This window comes from Micromys minutus (assembly GCF_963924665.1).
Source record: "Micromys minutus genome assembly, chromosome: 11".
NCBI lineage: Eukaryota > Metazoa > Chordata > Mammalia > Rodentia > Muridae > Micromys > Micromys minutus.
In genome coordinates, this window is record NC_137980.1 from 33600624 (window position 1) to 33616777 (window position 16154).

At 41.3% G+C, this 16154-nt stretch overlaps 1 protein-coding gene across 1 annotated transcript in view; it reads right to left on the reverse strand.

The window, feature by feature from the left end:
* Positions 1-16154, reverse strand: part of FRAS1 (Fraser extracellular matrix complex subunit 1) — a gene marked incomplete at its 3' end in the record, with an annotated part of 385808 nt that overhangs the window by 202492 nt on the left and 167162 nt on the right. The window contains exons 8-14 of the mRNA XM_080924732.1: positions 15313-15414; positions 14826-15017; positions 10418-10507; positions 8894-8929; positions 7128-7275; positions 5740-5883; positions 4109-4243 (exon numbers count right to left, since the gene is read on the reverse strand). Of these exons, the coding sequence (XP_080780858.1) occupies positions 4109-4243; positions 5740-5883; positions 7128-7275; positions 8894-8929; positions 10418-10507; positions 14826-15017; positions 15313-15414 (847 nt within the window). The remainder of the gene's footprint in view (positions 1-4108; positions 4244-5739; positions 5884-7127; positions 7276-8893; positions 8930-10417; positions 10508-14825; positions 15018-15312; positions 15415-16154) is intronic.

Here is a 16154-nt window from a genome sequence, read left to right on the forward strand (position 1 = left end):
AAAAAATTGCCTGTTTCTTCATGTGAGTCATTTGGTATTCATCTCCCCAGGTTGAACAATAAAAGAGTGATTTCAATAGTGTCTGCCTTTTATCACCCACATACTATGTGCCAGGCAGAATAGATTTATACTTTTGGAAATTCTCTTCTGGCTCTCATCATAATTGTCTGAAGTACATAATATTATCCTCATTATAGAGTGGAGAAGATTGAGCCTCTAAAAGGTTAAATGACTTGCCCAAAGCCATAAAGCAGTAACTGGTAAATGGAGGTTAAAATAATCCCTTCAGTTACAATCCTATAAAATGTCCAGTTGCTTGATTCCTTGGGTTTCAGTATCTGAGACGGTATAACATTCAAATAGAATATTGGAGATGCTTTTTTTGTTTGTGTTTGTTGCTGTTTTTGTTTTGAGTATCATTATAAGCAACCACTGACATGCTGCTATTGTCAGCTCATTGTGGAAATGACTGAATTTATTTATGCCCATATTCTAGCCAATAGGGAGCAGAAACCACAGCCTCTCCAAACACCACAAAGGACTTGCAAGGCACATGGCTCCAGTTCCTAATCATGGCATGTGAATTCAACCTCCTCATTTTGAAAACAAAGATGTAGCAAGCATCTCTAGCTCCATGCCCATAGTCCACTAAAGCATGATTTTGAAGCACATGATAGAGCCAATAAGAAAACCCAGGTCTTTGCCTCCAGACCCTAAGCTTATAACATGTGTACCTCACTTTTTCCAGCTCTAGACCTGCAAAACAAAGGCAGCATTGCCCTGTGACTTTGTCTCAGACCTTTCTACATATCCTAAACTATAAGTAAACAGGAGAAACATTGATACATACATCTTGTAAAAATGGATAAAATCCTACTCTTTCCTCTTAAAAGTCTATCTTATTTGAATTTAATCACGAGCAGTAATTGTGGTGCCTTGAATGAACTCCAGGATCCTTGGTGGGTGAAATTGTTTGGGAAGGATTAAAAAGTGTGGCCTTGTTGGAAGAGGTATGAACCTAGGGGTTGGCTTTAGGTGTCAAAAGCCATTTTCAGTATGCTATCTCTGGCTCCTGTTGGTGGATGTAGATGTGAGCTCTCAGCTACTCCTCTACCCACTCACTACCATGCCTTCGTTCCACCATTATAAACTCTAACCCTCTAAAACCATGAGTCTGCTTAAACACTCTATAAATTGCCTTAGTCATGGTGTTTTGCAAGAGCAGTAGAAAAGTAACTAAGACAGGGATGCTGGTCTCTTTACCTTTCTTTCTTAGGGTACTTTGGGCCTCTGTCAATGGTGTGTGTGTGTGTGTGTGTATGTGTGTGTGTGTGTGTGTGTGTGTGTGTATCCACTGGCCAAAGGCCTCACCAGGGTAAAACAGAGGTGACTAACAGAGAAAGATGAAAATCAAGCAGGAGTACAGTCAGGATACAGATTTAGACTTAATATTAGTCTAATTCCAAGGTGAGCAATGGAACCATGATGCTGATAGTGAGACCACAAGAAAGCCAGGGCCATGATCCTGATACCGAGAAAACAGGAAAGCCAGGGCAATAAAGGCATGCAGGGAAGGCCTTATCCATGTGGTGGGAAAGTACCCACATATGGATAAGGCCTGACACCAGGCTGTACTTGACTAAGAAATTGGCTTTTGATCTGGAAATGGGTCAGAACAGTACAAGTAGCAAAGATCCAGTGGTGAAACCTGAGGTATATGAACTCAATAAGGGTGGGAAGGGAGGAGGGAAAGGGAGGATGCTGAACTAGATCTAGATGGTAGGAAAGGATTCATAAAGGTTATGATAAAAGCCTAAGTGCTCTTAACTAAAACAAGGATTAGCGCTGATAGCATGACTCCTCCAAGGCTCTACCTGGTGGGTAAGAGACAAGCAACACACTAGTGGTCCTCAACTTAGCTTACTATACAAGCCAGGTAATGCTGAGCCTTGGTTCAGTGTGTCAATCATCAAACTCCAAAACCAGAGAAGGCAAGGAAATGAAGGCAAGTGTGAAGCAATCTGTCATCCACAATTACAGCATAATTCTACCTCAATCAAATCTGAAAGAAAACAATACCGATACACGCCCATATGTACATAAGACGTAGTGTATGTGTCCCTAAACTCCAAGGGGGAAAAATAATGTAAGACCAATGATTTCCGGGCATGACTCAGGGTCTTTCTCACTGTCTTATTTACCTGCTTTTGTGAAGAGCCATGTATACGAGCTACTTGCCCTTGCCACCTATTTTTTACTCCTCCTATATCTAACATAGCGAGCATAAATATTAATAGGGAGATTTGTGTTAATTAGTTTCCTTGGTGGAATGCTCACTTTCTTTTGGTTTTGATGGGTCAATAAAGTGAAGAATTATCCCAGTCATATTATAAATGACTTCTGAGAGAAATCCATCCAGGAAGGCTTGCCGTTATAAAATGGAAGATTTCTTCTGAAAAGTTTAGCACATTTTAGAAGAACATGGGCTGGATGATAGACATCTAAGGTCAATGGTAAAAAGCCAACATTAATGGTACAAGTGCAGGAGGGAGAGAGAGAGAGAGAGAGAGAGAGAGAGAGAGAGAGAGAGAGAGAGAGAACAATGCTGAGAAAGCTTATTTGTGTAAATGACTTGCGTAGTCTCAATGTCAAGATAGAACACAAAAACTGACCAGAAATCTACCTTTAGGTCTTACGATCACACCCTCTCCTTCTTTCTTTTCTCTTGCTCTGTTTTTTTCCCCCATCTTCCTTATTTTATGCATAAAAATGCAACCAGCCTGAACTAAAGCAAATTGGTTTAATTCCCTGGAGGGAGCACGAACAAATTTTCCCAGCAACTTTCTACTATGGGCGTTTTTGCAGGAGGGTTTGTGGATGGAATATGAAGCAGCAGGCAGTTATGTAAACCAGTAATCAAGTGAAACATTACCCACTCCAAAATGCCCTAAACCAGTATTAGGGCCACCAATTAAAACACTGAGCAGAGAGATGGGAAAATGACCAAAATAAAGGGGGGAAATGTTGTGTGTGTAAATGAGGTGTGTGTGTATGTGTGTGTATGTATCTGTGTTTGGTTGTGTGTAGATGTATGGGTGAATGAGGATGCATCTGTGTTTGTGTGTGTTTGCTAGTTTGGAGGTGTGGTGGTACAGAGGGAGGAATGTAAGCTAAGGGAAATTAACTTCCTTCTAAGGAAAACGTGTCATAGACGTGCTAGCAGTAGGTCTCTTTGAGGTAATAGAAGAAAGAAAAGAAACACATTAAATCATTTCATTGAACTGAAATTTCACCTATTGCCCTAAATTGCCCAGTCACTCAAGACTTGTTAAGGTGTTTACACCTGCCCACTTTCAGCCTGTTCTAAGGTAACATAACAGGTCAACAGAAAACAATACACTGTAAGCACTAGAGGTTATGAGTTTGGGTCTCTGCATTGTTTTCTTTACCCATCTTTTATGGCTGAGATGTTTACAAAGCACTGGTCCTTCAAGGACTGTCCAGGAGGCTGAGGCAGGAAAAATGAAATCGTGAGGCTGGCCACGGTTAAATAGTGGGATCTTGTTTCAAAAATAAATAAGTAACCCAAATTTAACAACATCAAAATCTTTGTACATTTAACCTACATTTATGATTCCAATCACTATACAATAACTGGTAAAGCATAAACGAATGAAATTACAGTGTGACTTCTCTTCCCTCTGGAAGTTACAAGATTAGAAATCCGAACTAAATCCTAAAGGCCTTAGCCACATACAGAAGAGGCTGAGAAACAAGTGGCTCAGCATCCCTCCACAGGTTTGGCATCAGCTACTGCTTCCAGGTTCCTACCTTGAATTCCTGCTCTGTTGTCCTGTGATGACAGTCTGTGAGGTCAAAGTGCAAGATGAAATGAACCCTTCTCTCCCCAAGTTGCTTTTGATCATGGTGTTTTATTACATCAACAGAAAACCCTACGTAAGGCAGGGGACAACCACAGCCAAACCACAGAACACTTCCTATTTGAGTAACTTGATCCCAGCTCCTGGAATCCTCTAGTTGATGACAGGATGGGGAGTGTGGCAGCATTCTCTGTAGCACACCCAGCTGTAGCCCAGCTAGTGCTTACCTGAACAGAAGTAGTGATCTTGGTAGAAACTATCCCCACAGGTCGACACACACTGTCCCTGCTGCATCAGCAGGGGAGGCAGGCAGGACGAACACTCCAGGCCGCTGGTGCATGTGGAGCACTGGGGCTGGCAAGCTGGCCACAGACAAGGGGGAGCAAGAAAAGATGGCAGGTTAGCTGGAACGGTTCACTCCAAGGCTGACTCTCACAGACCCCAATCCCGAGGCTGTAGGGTCACAAACAATATAATAAAAGAGCATGAAATTCACAGCCTTCATTTGCAGAGTTAAGTTCATAGCAGGCACTGTGCAATGCCTGTACAAACATATATGCTTTAATTGGACAACAACCCTGTAGGGTTGATGGTTTGTATATGCTTACCCCAGAGAGTGGCAGGAATAGAAGGTGTGACCCTGTTGGGATAGGGGTGTCACTGTGGGTGTGGGTTATAAGACTCTCATTCTAGCTGCCTGGAAACCAGTATTCTGTTAGTAGCCTTCAGACGAAAATGTCGAATTCTCAGCTCTGCTCCACCATGCCTGTCTGAATGTTGCCATGCTCCTGCCTTGATGGCACTACATTAATAAATGTTGTCCTTTATAAGACTTGGTCATGGTATCTGTTCACAGCATTAAAATCCTAACTCAGACAAGTAAGTATTGTTTTTACAAACGAGAAACCAGTTCCAGAGACTAAATAACCTGCCAAAAGCCATTGGCATTTGAAACCAGGCAGTCTGGCTCAAAAGTCTTGGTTTTCTCTACTTACCTACTAGTCCTTAATATCTTCACTATCCAACTTGTTTTCTAAGAATATCCCTCAACAACATTAAAAAAGGACAAAGACTTTAAATCAAAGACAGAAAATAATAAAAATAATATCAATGAAAGTAATTAAGCCTTAATAGAACACATCAGTAGCATAGATGCCGTACAGAGCATTAAACAATGTTCACATGCTGAATCCTCACCCTGACCTTCTGAGGGGACAGGAAGTTAAATATTTACTGCTAGAGCATAATCCTATACACTTGTAAATGGGTTAGTAACTTTACAAATCAGAGAGAAGGGTGGCAGTAGTGTCTGATCTCAACCAAGCTGAGCTTTCCTAGCTAAGATCTCCTCAGATGTACAGAATTTCTGAACTGCATCTGAACTCATTCTCATAACTTATAAATAACAAGCTCCCTTAGCAATTTGTCTTGTGCAGCATGGCAAAAGACATCGAATTTATCTAGAACAGTGGTTCCTTGGATGGGCAACTGGAAAGTTCTTGAAAATGAACTTGGAGATCTCTATCAATTCTAAGTTTCCACTCTAGACTAAATGAGCATTTTAGTAAACAACAGCAAGCATCATGGTGTTACTACCTTCTAAGTCTTCAAAATGAAACAAACAAAGCTTCGACTATGCATCTGGCCCCCATACCACCCACCTTCCAGGAAATACTGGAGCATCTACAAAATGACAGAAGAGAGAGGTCTTAAGGTAAAGACACTTAGAGTTGCAGTGGCTCCTGGATATATATTTCTTGTATGTGGTCCCTTCCATAGCAATACTTTGGCTCAGCTACCATAAATCACCTTGATAGTCTCTTTAGCTCTAAGCAACTGTACCTCTGGCTTGCCGTACCTAAACAAAGGCTGCCTGCTTGGTAGAAGCCCAGACCGCAGCTGTGCACACATCGCCCATTCTGCAGTAGCCTCGTGGGATCCTGGCAGAGGTCACAGTGGTCTGGAGAGTGAGAGCAGGTCAAGCAGTCTGGGTGGCAATGAACTATAGAACCAAGGACAAAGACAAGAACTCAGTAAAGCCCGCAGACTCCTGAAGAGTCCCCAGGATACATACATTACAGGGAATAGGAAGAACCAAGGAGAGTAAAACTTGGGTGCAAAGTGGCCTCAAATAGCAACAATAAAGATGGATGCAAGATTCCCCGAGTCTAAAATATCATTATCTGCTCTCCTACTCTCAAAGATGTGAAGGAATGAGCTCCTCAACATTCTGCCTGCTGCACAGACTCTAGAAGGAGGTGGAATTACCTCCAAGTATGAGGCATAAGCAGAGTCAGTCGTCCATGGTATAAGAGAAGCACTTCTGAAGCCTGCCATGCAGAGTTCAGAGACACAGGCTGTAACTCCTAAAACTAGTTATATCTTTAACAAATAACATCATTTTTCTTTTAGCGTTTCCTTCAAAATCTTGACTCTCATTCACGCTAATTGAGATTATCAGTCGTCTGGGAGGTAATAATCACTAGGGGTGGTCTTCAGGTTTTAAAGTGTTCAAGGGCCTGATATTTTTAATGCCTCTTACATAGCATGCTAAATATTTGTTCTGTAAAACCCAGAGAGCCACTTTGGCAAAGGCACCATAATTAAATATAAAGTCCCATGGCTTTTCCCTTGACACTTCTTCAGCGGAACCCTGTTAGCCAAAACAAGGTGAGGGGGAAAGAAGATGCTACTGTGGGAAACTGGAGCTTGCAGATGGAAACAATTAATTAGGAAATACAAATAGACAAAAAATGCCACTTGTGTCTGAGAAAGGCTATGCTAGAGGAGAACCAGAGTGGAGCTGGCCGATTGCAGAGCCTGCCAGCAACCACTAACCGGAACTAATTCAAGCCCAGGTGATTTGGAGGCACAACTGCAAAACAAGTAGATAAAATTTTCCTTTGGAAGAAATTAATGAGTCTTGAAACTTTAAAACCTCATTTGAGAACTACAAAAGAAGCCATCTGTTTCACAGTTCACCTTAATACCATTTTTTCAAGATAAATAAGGCATATTTATAATTAAGAAAACTAAGACAAGGAGGGTCAATGACTTGCCCAAATCTATGCGGTTGCAGTCAAACAAATTCTGCAAAGATTAACAATAAGAATAATTTGTCATAAATTAAGGAAAAAAAATAAAACCTCCGAAAGTGAGTAACAAAAAGTAATTGGAAGAAAAAATGAGACTATCTCTGAATTTCTTGACTGGAAAATCATCTCAGCAGGAACAAATGAGACCTACCTGGTGTGCAGTCAGGACAGCATTGTCCCTTCACCACCAGGGCTAGAGTGGCCACTGGACATGGTGGGCAAGATGGCTCATAGCAAGTAACTTGAGCCTCCCGGCATTCACACAGCTTGCAAGGACCTTCCTTCCATTTCTTCCCCTCCTGTGGGAAACAGTGGGGATAGTGACAGGAAGCAGAGGCTCGGAAGAGGAACTTCAGGGGTAGACCAGCAAGCCCCTACAAGGGCCAGGAGATGCATGCCTTCAGCATCCTGCCTTCCCAACACTGCCCTCAGATTGCAAGGAATTTAACAAGCATAGTTTCTCCTTCATTGTTTTTAATTGGTTTCTTTTAATGTGCAGCATCAACAGAATGATTTTAAGCACACTCAAGAGATAAATTTTGATGTACCTCTGGGCAACCAGAATATGTAAAAAGTATTTCAAATGTGTTTCTCAACACATTTCACCCCTGAGAACCAAAACAAAACCCACCATGGGGCATTACCATTACTTCGTGTACCTAGTGGTTAGCAGGTCCATTAAACACAATCTCTATAATAAGAGTGAGAACCTTGGTTCAAACACTGTATTTTCTTGTTACAGCCAGAGTAACAAGAAAGGCATTGTATTCTCAAAATTAAAGCTTCTGCAGCTCCCCCCCCCCCCCTGCACTTTGGCTATAGATGTACCATGAGATTTCTCTCCTTAAAATATTCCTTTTGGCCAACTGAATTATGGTAATATGCATGAACAGTTTGACAGAGGATCTATACTGATTCTAGAAGCAATTTCCTTAACAATCTACTGACCCTGGAAATCAGAGTGAGACAAAGGTCCCTTCATAGGGATTGATCAGGGAAAAGGAAAAAAAATGAGAAAATGGAGGAGTATGTTTTAAAATAAAAATCTGATAAAATGCTTCCTGAGCTAATGTAAAGTATCATTAACAGTCAGTTTGACAGTCCTTTTTTTTTAAAAAAAGATTTATTTATTTATGTTATATATAAGATTATCACTGTCTTTAGGCACACCAGAAGAAGGCATCAGACCCCATTATAGATGGTTGTGAGCTACCATGTGGTTGCTGGGAATTAAACTCAGGACCTCTGGAAGAACAGTCAGTGCTCTTAACTGCTGAGCCATCTCTCCAACCCAACAGTATTTTTCAAAGTGAATCGAAAATTGTAAAAACCAGGCTGAAGGGGTGGGGGGGGGCATAGTTTTGGGAAGAAAGAGATGTTATTAGCCTGGGTTCTTAGGCACTCATTCATGAACACTTAAAATGATAAGCTTGTTGTCTTTAAGACAATACCTGTGGCACTGCAGAACTGGAGAGGGGACACTCAGTTGCTTGTGGAATGTTCCCTTCACCATCCCAAGAAGTGATTCCTACAATAATTTACTGTACATAAACTTTCCTCAGATATCAATCTGAGTTGTCTAAGCTGGAAAAAAATCATCAGGAGGAAGATAAAGGAGACATGTAGGTGTCTGTGCTTAGTGAAATGTAACTATCAATTATAGAAAATAAGCAAAGGAAGGAAGGAAGGAAGGAAAGACGGAAGGAAGGAAGGAAGGAGGAAAGAAAGAAAAGAAGGGCTCAAGTCTAGTGCATAGATGTCTCAGTTTTCACAACATCCTTAATTTCCAACCCCAGTGCCATGAAATGTAGCTATGAAAAATGCTAAGACACCAAGTCCCCCATGTTAAGTTCATGCAAATCATTATTTAAAACAACTCTGTAAGAATCCATGCACAAATTTAAAATCCATACTTACTGGAACATGCTTAATTTCACTTGCATTTGAAGACATCTAGAAGGAAAAAGAAATGTATTTATGATACCACTAAAAACACCATTAGGCTGATCTGTTTATTTTTCCATTAGGAGATATCCATTTCCACCAAGCAGCATGCAATTTTATTAACTTCTTATGAATAAAAAATAAAATTTGTCTACATCAAACACTAGGAAATCATACCAATCAAGGATAAAGACATTTTGGAGTTTTATTCTTTGTGCTTGAGCACATGAATTCAATTCCCCTCCATATGCAAGAATTCAGGGACAAGAAATCTAAATGTTTAAGTTTCTTGAATTTTTGTGGTATCAGACTGCTATGGAGATTTGTACTTATTTCTAACACTTGATTTTCTTTAGTTCCATTTGGTTTAACTTCCAAAAAATGAAATGGATGAACTGATATTATTAAATGGATCCAAATTCAACAATTATAGGGAGACATTAATTTCCTAAATGCTTAAGATAATGAGAATGACTAAAATATCACCATGAGACAAGTGATAACAACATTCTACAATTATCAGTGTTTCTAACTACAGAGATGTCACTGGCTGTCCTCAGGGTTTTGCACCTGTCATCTTAATAGCCCAGGAGGAAAGTATCATTTCATCCAAACAAAAGAAGGCGGGACCTTGCTCAAGACCACAGTATGCATCATAGGAAGGAGTCAAGCTTATGTCCTGCCTTGTCGACTTACTTCACTCTCTGGGAATATACAGAAGCTCTGGCAGTTTGATAGATGTGATTGAGACCTCTTAGTTTAGATTGAGACCAGTCACAGCACTGACTCTTAGTTGTTACAACCCTATTCTGATTGGTCAGCAGAACCACAGTATTTATGATTGATGAACATAGGTTAAAGAACATGATAAATCTGTCACCTTCCCAAAAATCCCTTGAGAAATATTTAAAATTAGGACAGGGCTGGAGACAGAGTTCAGCTGGTAAAGTGTTTTCCACATAAGCACAAGGCCTTCAGTTGGATCCCCAGTTCCCATATTTAAAAAGCAGAGTATAGCATGTGCTTGTGTTCCTAGCACTTCGTAGACAGAGACAAGCAGATTCCGGGAGCTCACTGGCCAGTCAACATATTCACTTGGTGAACTTCAGACCAATGAGAAACCTTTTATCAAGACAAAACAAAACATAACAAAACATAACAAAAACCAAGGGGAGTATCTTCGGAGGAGTAACATCCAAGGTTTACTTCTGGCCCCAGATGCCTGTGTATCTGTGTGTGTGTGTGTGTGTGTGTGTGTGTGTGTGTGTGTGTGTGTGTGTTCTTACCTTTTTTCTCACACTATCAATGTCTCCCACCAAAGCACACTCGCTTGATACTTTCACTCTGCCTGTCCTGTCATACCACAGTCTTAATGCACATATAACAGTTTGCTGGGGAAAAATGAATGGGTCTAAAAAAGGGTAATAAAGATCTCCATACTAGGTTAACTTTGATCTATTAATTTTAATAGTGTTTTGTTATTAACCTGATACTCACAGTCTCTGCCTTCTGTTCATAAACACAATAACCATTCCTTGAAATGCATTCTGGGCAGCATTTTCCTTCTAAGTGAACTAATTCTTCGCCCTGTAAGGATAAGAGTTGCCATGGTATACATCAAGTTAACATCTCCAGGTAGCAGTACTAGAGTGAGAAGCAGATGGACTCCTGACTGGAATGAGAAACTCCACACACGCTCCACTTCAACCCATTGCTCATTTATGTGAGCCCTTCCCCCACGATCCATCTCTACCCACACCCAAACCCAACACCCACCCTAGCTGGCTCCCTCTGGGATGTCTCCTCATATTTCCAGTGTGTTCTCCAAATGCTTTTCCTCTCATATTCTGATGATGTGTGCATGGGTTCTGTTCTCTCCACCCCATAATTACCTACCTACCCGTGACCAGAATCGGTAGTCATGGCAATGTCATAGTAAGGCAAAGACAAGTGGCAGGAAAGGCTCATCTTAGATATGTACAGTCAGAACATACAACCTTAGTGGCAACAATAGCACGCAAATCAAGCTAGTATTTGAATATCAAATCAGAGGGATCCTTTTATGTTCAGCTGTAGTCTCAGGCATAAATTAAATAGCAGAAAAGTAATTTTTCTTCACCACTTTGAAACTCTCAGTGTTAGCCAACTCACAGCTAACTCTTTTTTTAATCATAGGAGGAAGAAGAGAAACAGCACATTTTGAAAACAGATGTTTGCTTACAGAGTCTTTCCACTTTGATAATTTCGACTTAATTTTTATCTCAAAATAACGAATGCTTGATGTTTAAAAATCTAAGTAATTCTATGTAGATTAGAAAGTTTAAGTCCACTGTAGCCTCCACCTTATAGGGAATATACTACTAAATCACAAATTCTGCTTGCAATTTTTTATATAAACAATAATAAATAATATTCACGGGGTGCAGATTATTCTCCAAAGCAGTCTACTTTCTAAAGACTCATTTAGTCTCTGGTGAATGATATGTTTATTTAAATATTTAATATTCAACTTGGAGGCTCTATACTATATTTCAAAGTATAAAAACCATATTAAATAGAAAAAACTGTAAAATTAAATACTCATATTAAACAATGGTAGTTTATGGTTAAAACACTACAGTTTGTAAAAGCATTTGTTGTCTTTGAGATGTCGCATTAGGAATGAATTTTTAGGTTCTCTTCTAGAACCTTCAAGATCTTCTAAACAGAATACACATTCCCTTTTCAATGAAAAAAAAAACATAAATTTCTAAAACAAACACAAAACTGTATGAAGGGCTATAACACTGTATAATTCCTAAAAGTTATTTCAAAAAGAAGGGAGCTACATGGATTGCTGTCCATCAAAATCCACACCAGGCAGGGCCAACAGAGAGCAGTAGGTGCTACAGGGTTTGGCAGATTTACATATAAATTGTTTTGCAGAAACAAAGAACCAGCAGCAGTGACTGCATCACTGAGAATCAGATTGAAATTTGCTTTCAAAGCATATAAAAGGGTTTTTATGTGTGTAATCTAAGTTGCTTAAAACAGTGTTTCGAAGCAAAACAGAGTATGTACTTCTATTAAAAAGAATGGGTGTGGCAGGGGCCTGCAGGAGAGCTCCCACAGCCACAAAGAGAAGAAGGTGGCTGTTCTGAGCCTTCAAACAGAGCAGCAAATACCAAAAAGCCCTGTTCCTAGGGAGCAAGGATGCAGCTTGGGTGAGGTAGGAAGGTCTAAAAAGCTTTACTATTTATAGAAGCCTGGCTGTCCCTAAACACTTGAGCTTATTGCTGTGGGAACATGCCAACTAGCGTTTGACTTCAGCTTGGAATAGAACTAAATTGTGAAACAAACTCATTCATTTCATTTTTAAGTGTGTTCTCAATAACAAACGAGCTGCACCTCCTCTGCTGAACCTATTTAATATTCAACTTAATAACCTTGGGTTAATAACCTAACCCCGAGGGAACAATGACTCTGGAAGTCAATTTAAAGCCCATTAGCACAGGATGGCCTCTTTTGAGGCAGTTTTCCTCCCAGTTACGTCTTCTGTGCACTGTGCCATGGCCGTTCCTCCCAGCACCATACATCTCAGGAGTAAATTGTAGGGCCATTTAAGAAGAAAGAAATAATGTGACATCTTCATCTAAATTTATGTTCAAATACATTATAACACCTGGAAATATAAAAATCAATGATATTGTGCTATTCTACTACTGGTCAGTTTATGTCTCAGTGTTCAGGGATTTTACTGAATTCATCAAAGACAAGGATCATGCCATTTTCTCCCTCCCCTCCCCTTCAAAAAGAAACCCTGCACACAGATTTCAAGGCTATTCCGAACATTGGTGCTGATTTGATAAGAAATAGCAATGGGGAGCATGCGTGACTCTGTCACCAGTAGAGACTGAGATTTCTATAGCTTTGTGTCGATGTCTGACCCTGATACCTATTACACCCTTGCTCTCCAAGATTAGAAGTCAAATAGCCTTGATATTTTCAAGAGGGGCTCAAGGAGGGTGGAACTGACTGGAAACCCCAGCAGTGCGATTCCCAGCTCCCTCAGGCATTTTCTCAGGAGCTCTGAAGGCATTTAATTCACATTTCCACAATCCTTGCTTGGTGCTCCTGTGGACCTCCATGTAGAATCATTTCTGCTCATGTATCTAGCGTCCCACAAAGCCTAGGAACTCTCCAAATCATGGTGTACCTTTTCATTGTTTTATCACCAGTGACACAAGCAAAGCAGGAATTAAGAAGCTGTTAGGATAACCAGGCTTTAACAAAGTCATTAACCAAAGCTAATTTCAGGATTAAGGTATTTTTTAAAAGGCCGAAGAGTAAATTTTTTTTCTCCTTAAATTCTATTTTGGTTAAAATTTTACTACTGGTAGTAATTCCAGCTTAGAGTACACTAACTTACACATAATTGGGGGCATGTGGGGATACTCTAAAAGAAATTAAACATCTGGAGAAACAAACCATTGGCTTCAGAACCTGGATCCTTAGAGGCAATGGTGGGGGCACAATAGGGTGACAGACATCAGAAAGTGGCACTCATTGTCCTCAAAGACACACAGACAGCCTAGCTCACACAAACAGCCTAGCTAATGCCACCACGGTTAGGTGATACTCTACATCAAGTAGGCCAGCAGACATGCAGAAGGATGCTACCAGAGGGGACAGTATGTTATTCTACCTTCCTCGAGGTAGGTTGAGAGTAGGTGCTTGAGAAGCCCAGCCAACCAGGACCACCTACCTCTCCCTATTTCTCACAAATCTTGGGGTATTCAACAAGTAAAACCCTGAAGTATATAACACAACATCCACCAGATACAGAGGTGAGGAAGCCCCACCGCAGACAGCAAGAGAAGGAGAAGGCCCTCATTGAGTTTCTTGTCATCTTTTTCCAAGCATGCTGATGCCCCTCCCGTAAGGAGAAAAAGAAATGAAAGGCATCGGGTGGTGAATCCATCTATGGGAAGGCAATACCCTCTCTGCTTCAGTCTGTTTCAGCTCTACCACGACCTAGATGTGGGGTGCGAGATGAAAACTATGAATGCTGTGAATGACAGTCTTGTTTGAAAGCTTGCTACTTTTTAGGCTCAGTGCTGGAAGTGGCAGAGAGAAACCAGAAAGAAAAAAGCCTCTGCTGACCCCTGTGCCTTAGCTCACTGTAGAGTCTCTGTATCCTCAAGTTCAAAACCCCGAGGGAAACTGGAGGGGCGGATGGGAGTGGCCAGAGGAGGAAAAAACTTTTAAAGCATTTTTTTCTTTTTAAGTCACGGGTCAAAATTAAGTTCAAAGGAGGGGGTGGCGGTAATTTCCCTAAAATATACATGTGAAGCCAGACAGAACCAGTTAGAAACTCTGCGGATAGCGGAAGTTAACAGAGGCCAGCAGAGTTAACTGTCTGTGAGGTACCCCTTGCTCTAGTTGTGTGTGTGTGTGTGTGTGTGTGTGTGTGTGTGTGTGTGTTCTTTTTCAGTACTTTTTCAGTACACAGGAGGGCTCACGGGTATCTTTTCTACTAAATGCAGCCAGTGTGCTTGCAGAAAGAGAGAAAGAGCCAGGCCCCAGACACACCTGCAGACCACCGCTTCAAGGCACAGAGGGCGGTCCACTACCAGTGAGGGCCAGCTGCACAGACTAAGGTCCTCTATCATGTCCTTCCCTTTTTGCTTCTGGCTGAGTTCGAATCTGAACAGATGTAGTGATAGCTAAAGGCTCTGGGGAGTGTTCCAAGCTCGTCTCAACAGACAATGACATTCACTTCCTATCCCAGCATCTCTGTGCTAAGAGAACCCTGGAAATGTGAGCAATCCAGATGTCATTCTCTCTGTAGCCAGGAAGGAGGGAGCATCCACCATCTGCTGGGAGGAGCTGCCATGGGACAAGTGGAAATGTCTTCACTTCTTACCAGGGCGCAGGCCACCTTGGCACACTCTCCTGTATGGCAGGTCACTTGGCCTTGGTCACACATGCAGAACTCACAGGCCGAGCCCTTCCACATTTCATCCTGGTAGCGCAGTACCCCACCAGATGAGCAGCTTCTGGCAAGGGACACACATTCCTCACAGCACTGCCCATGGTGCCGGGCTCTGCTTTGACCCTGGAGAAACAGAGAATGGCGAGAGAAGGGCAGTCCCAGGAGACATTGGGAGCATCACAGTCAACAAGAGAGACACAGAACACTGGCCATGTGTGACACAAACCCTCCTGGCCCAGGGGGAGGCAGTTCTCCACCTCAGCTCTCCTGCTGGGAGGCAGGCTCTATATATCTTTATACAACATTCCACCTTCTCTAAAGCTTCAGATTCTATGAAAGGATACAGTAGACTAAGAAATGCATTTCTTAAATGGTCCAGAATCAAGCTTAGAAGAGTAAATTACATGCTTTCAAATACCTTTGCACATTTCAGTGGAGGGCAGGCCTGTTTGTGACACCTGACCTGTCCCTGGTCACACGTACACAGGGTACAGGCATCTTCTTTCCACTGTTCACCATGCTGAGAGAGAGAAGGGGGAGGAAGGAAGGCATCACATCAAGTGCCACACCCATCAAACGAAACCTCAGGCACAAACTTTCCCATGCAGCAGCATTGAACATATTTCTGAGAAGCAAAATTACTTATGTAAAAAATGGCCTCTAAAAGAAAAGGCAATGAATTTTCAAATATATTTGCATTTGAATTACGTGGATGTAATCTGGTGAGGGTCACTGTATCAAGCATTCAGACTACCTAGGAGTGCTGAGGTCAACTAAAAGACCCTATTGGTTGATTCCATTGTGGACATTCTTTAGGTTTTCTTTGCCAGGAGCTTTTCTTCTACCTAGGGTATAGGAATTTTCCCAGGTTTACTCAAATACTATATAGGTAAAAGAAATTACTCTGCAACCATGCCTTTCATTCACCAGCCAGTAGCAATGTATGTGTGAGCACGGGCCTTCTGGCAATAAAAAGTCATTCAAGGGACATCAGGGAGACACAGTTAAGGCAAACATCCATGTGAAGGTAACACCCACACCTAAACCGGTATCTCCTGCAGACCCCTCTCTACTGGGGTCTTGTTTTTCTCAAAATAAATTGTTATCATTTCAGTTACTTTTCTTAGGGATTTTTTTTTTTTTTTTTTTTTTTTTGGTACTTGCAGCAAAATAGATTCAAATACTTTCACAGCCTATCTCTTGAAGGAAAAAAGCAAACCTAGTACAAACCTGTTCAATAAAAATATCAAATGAGACTAC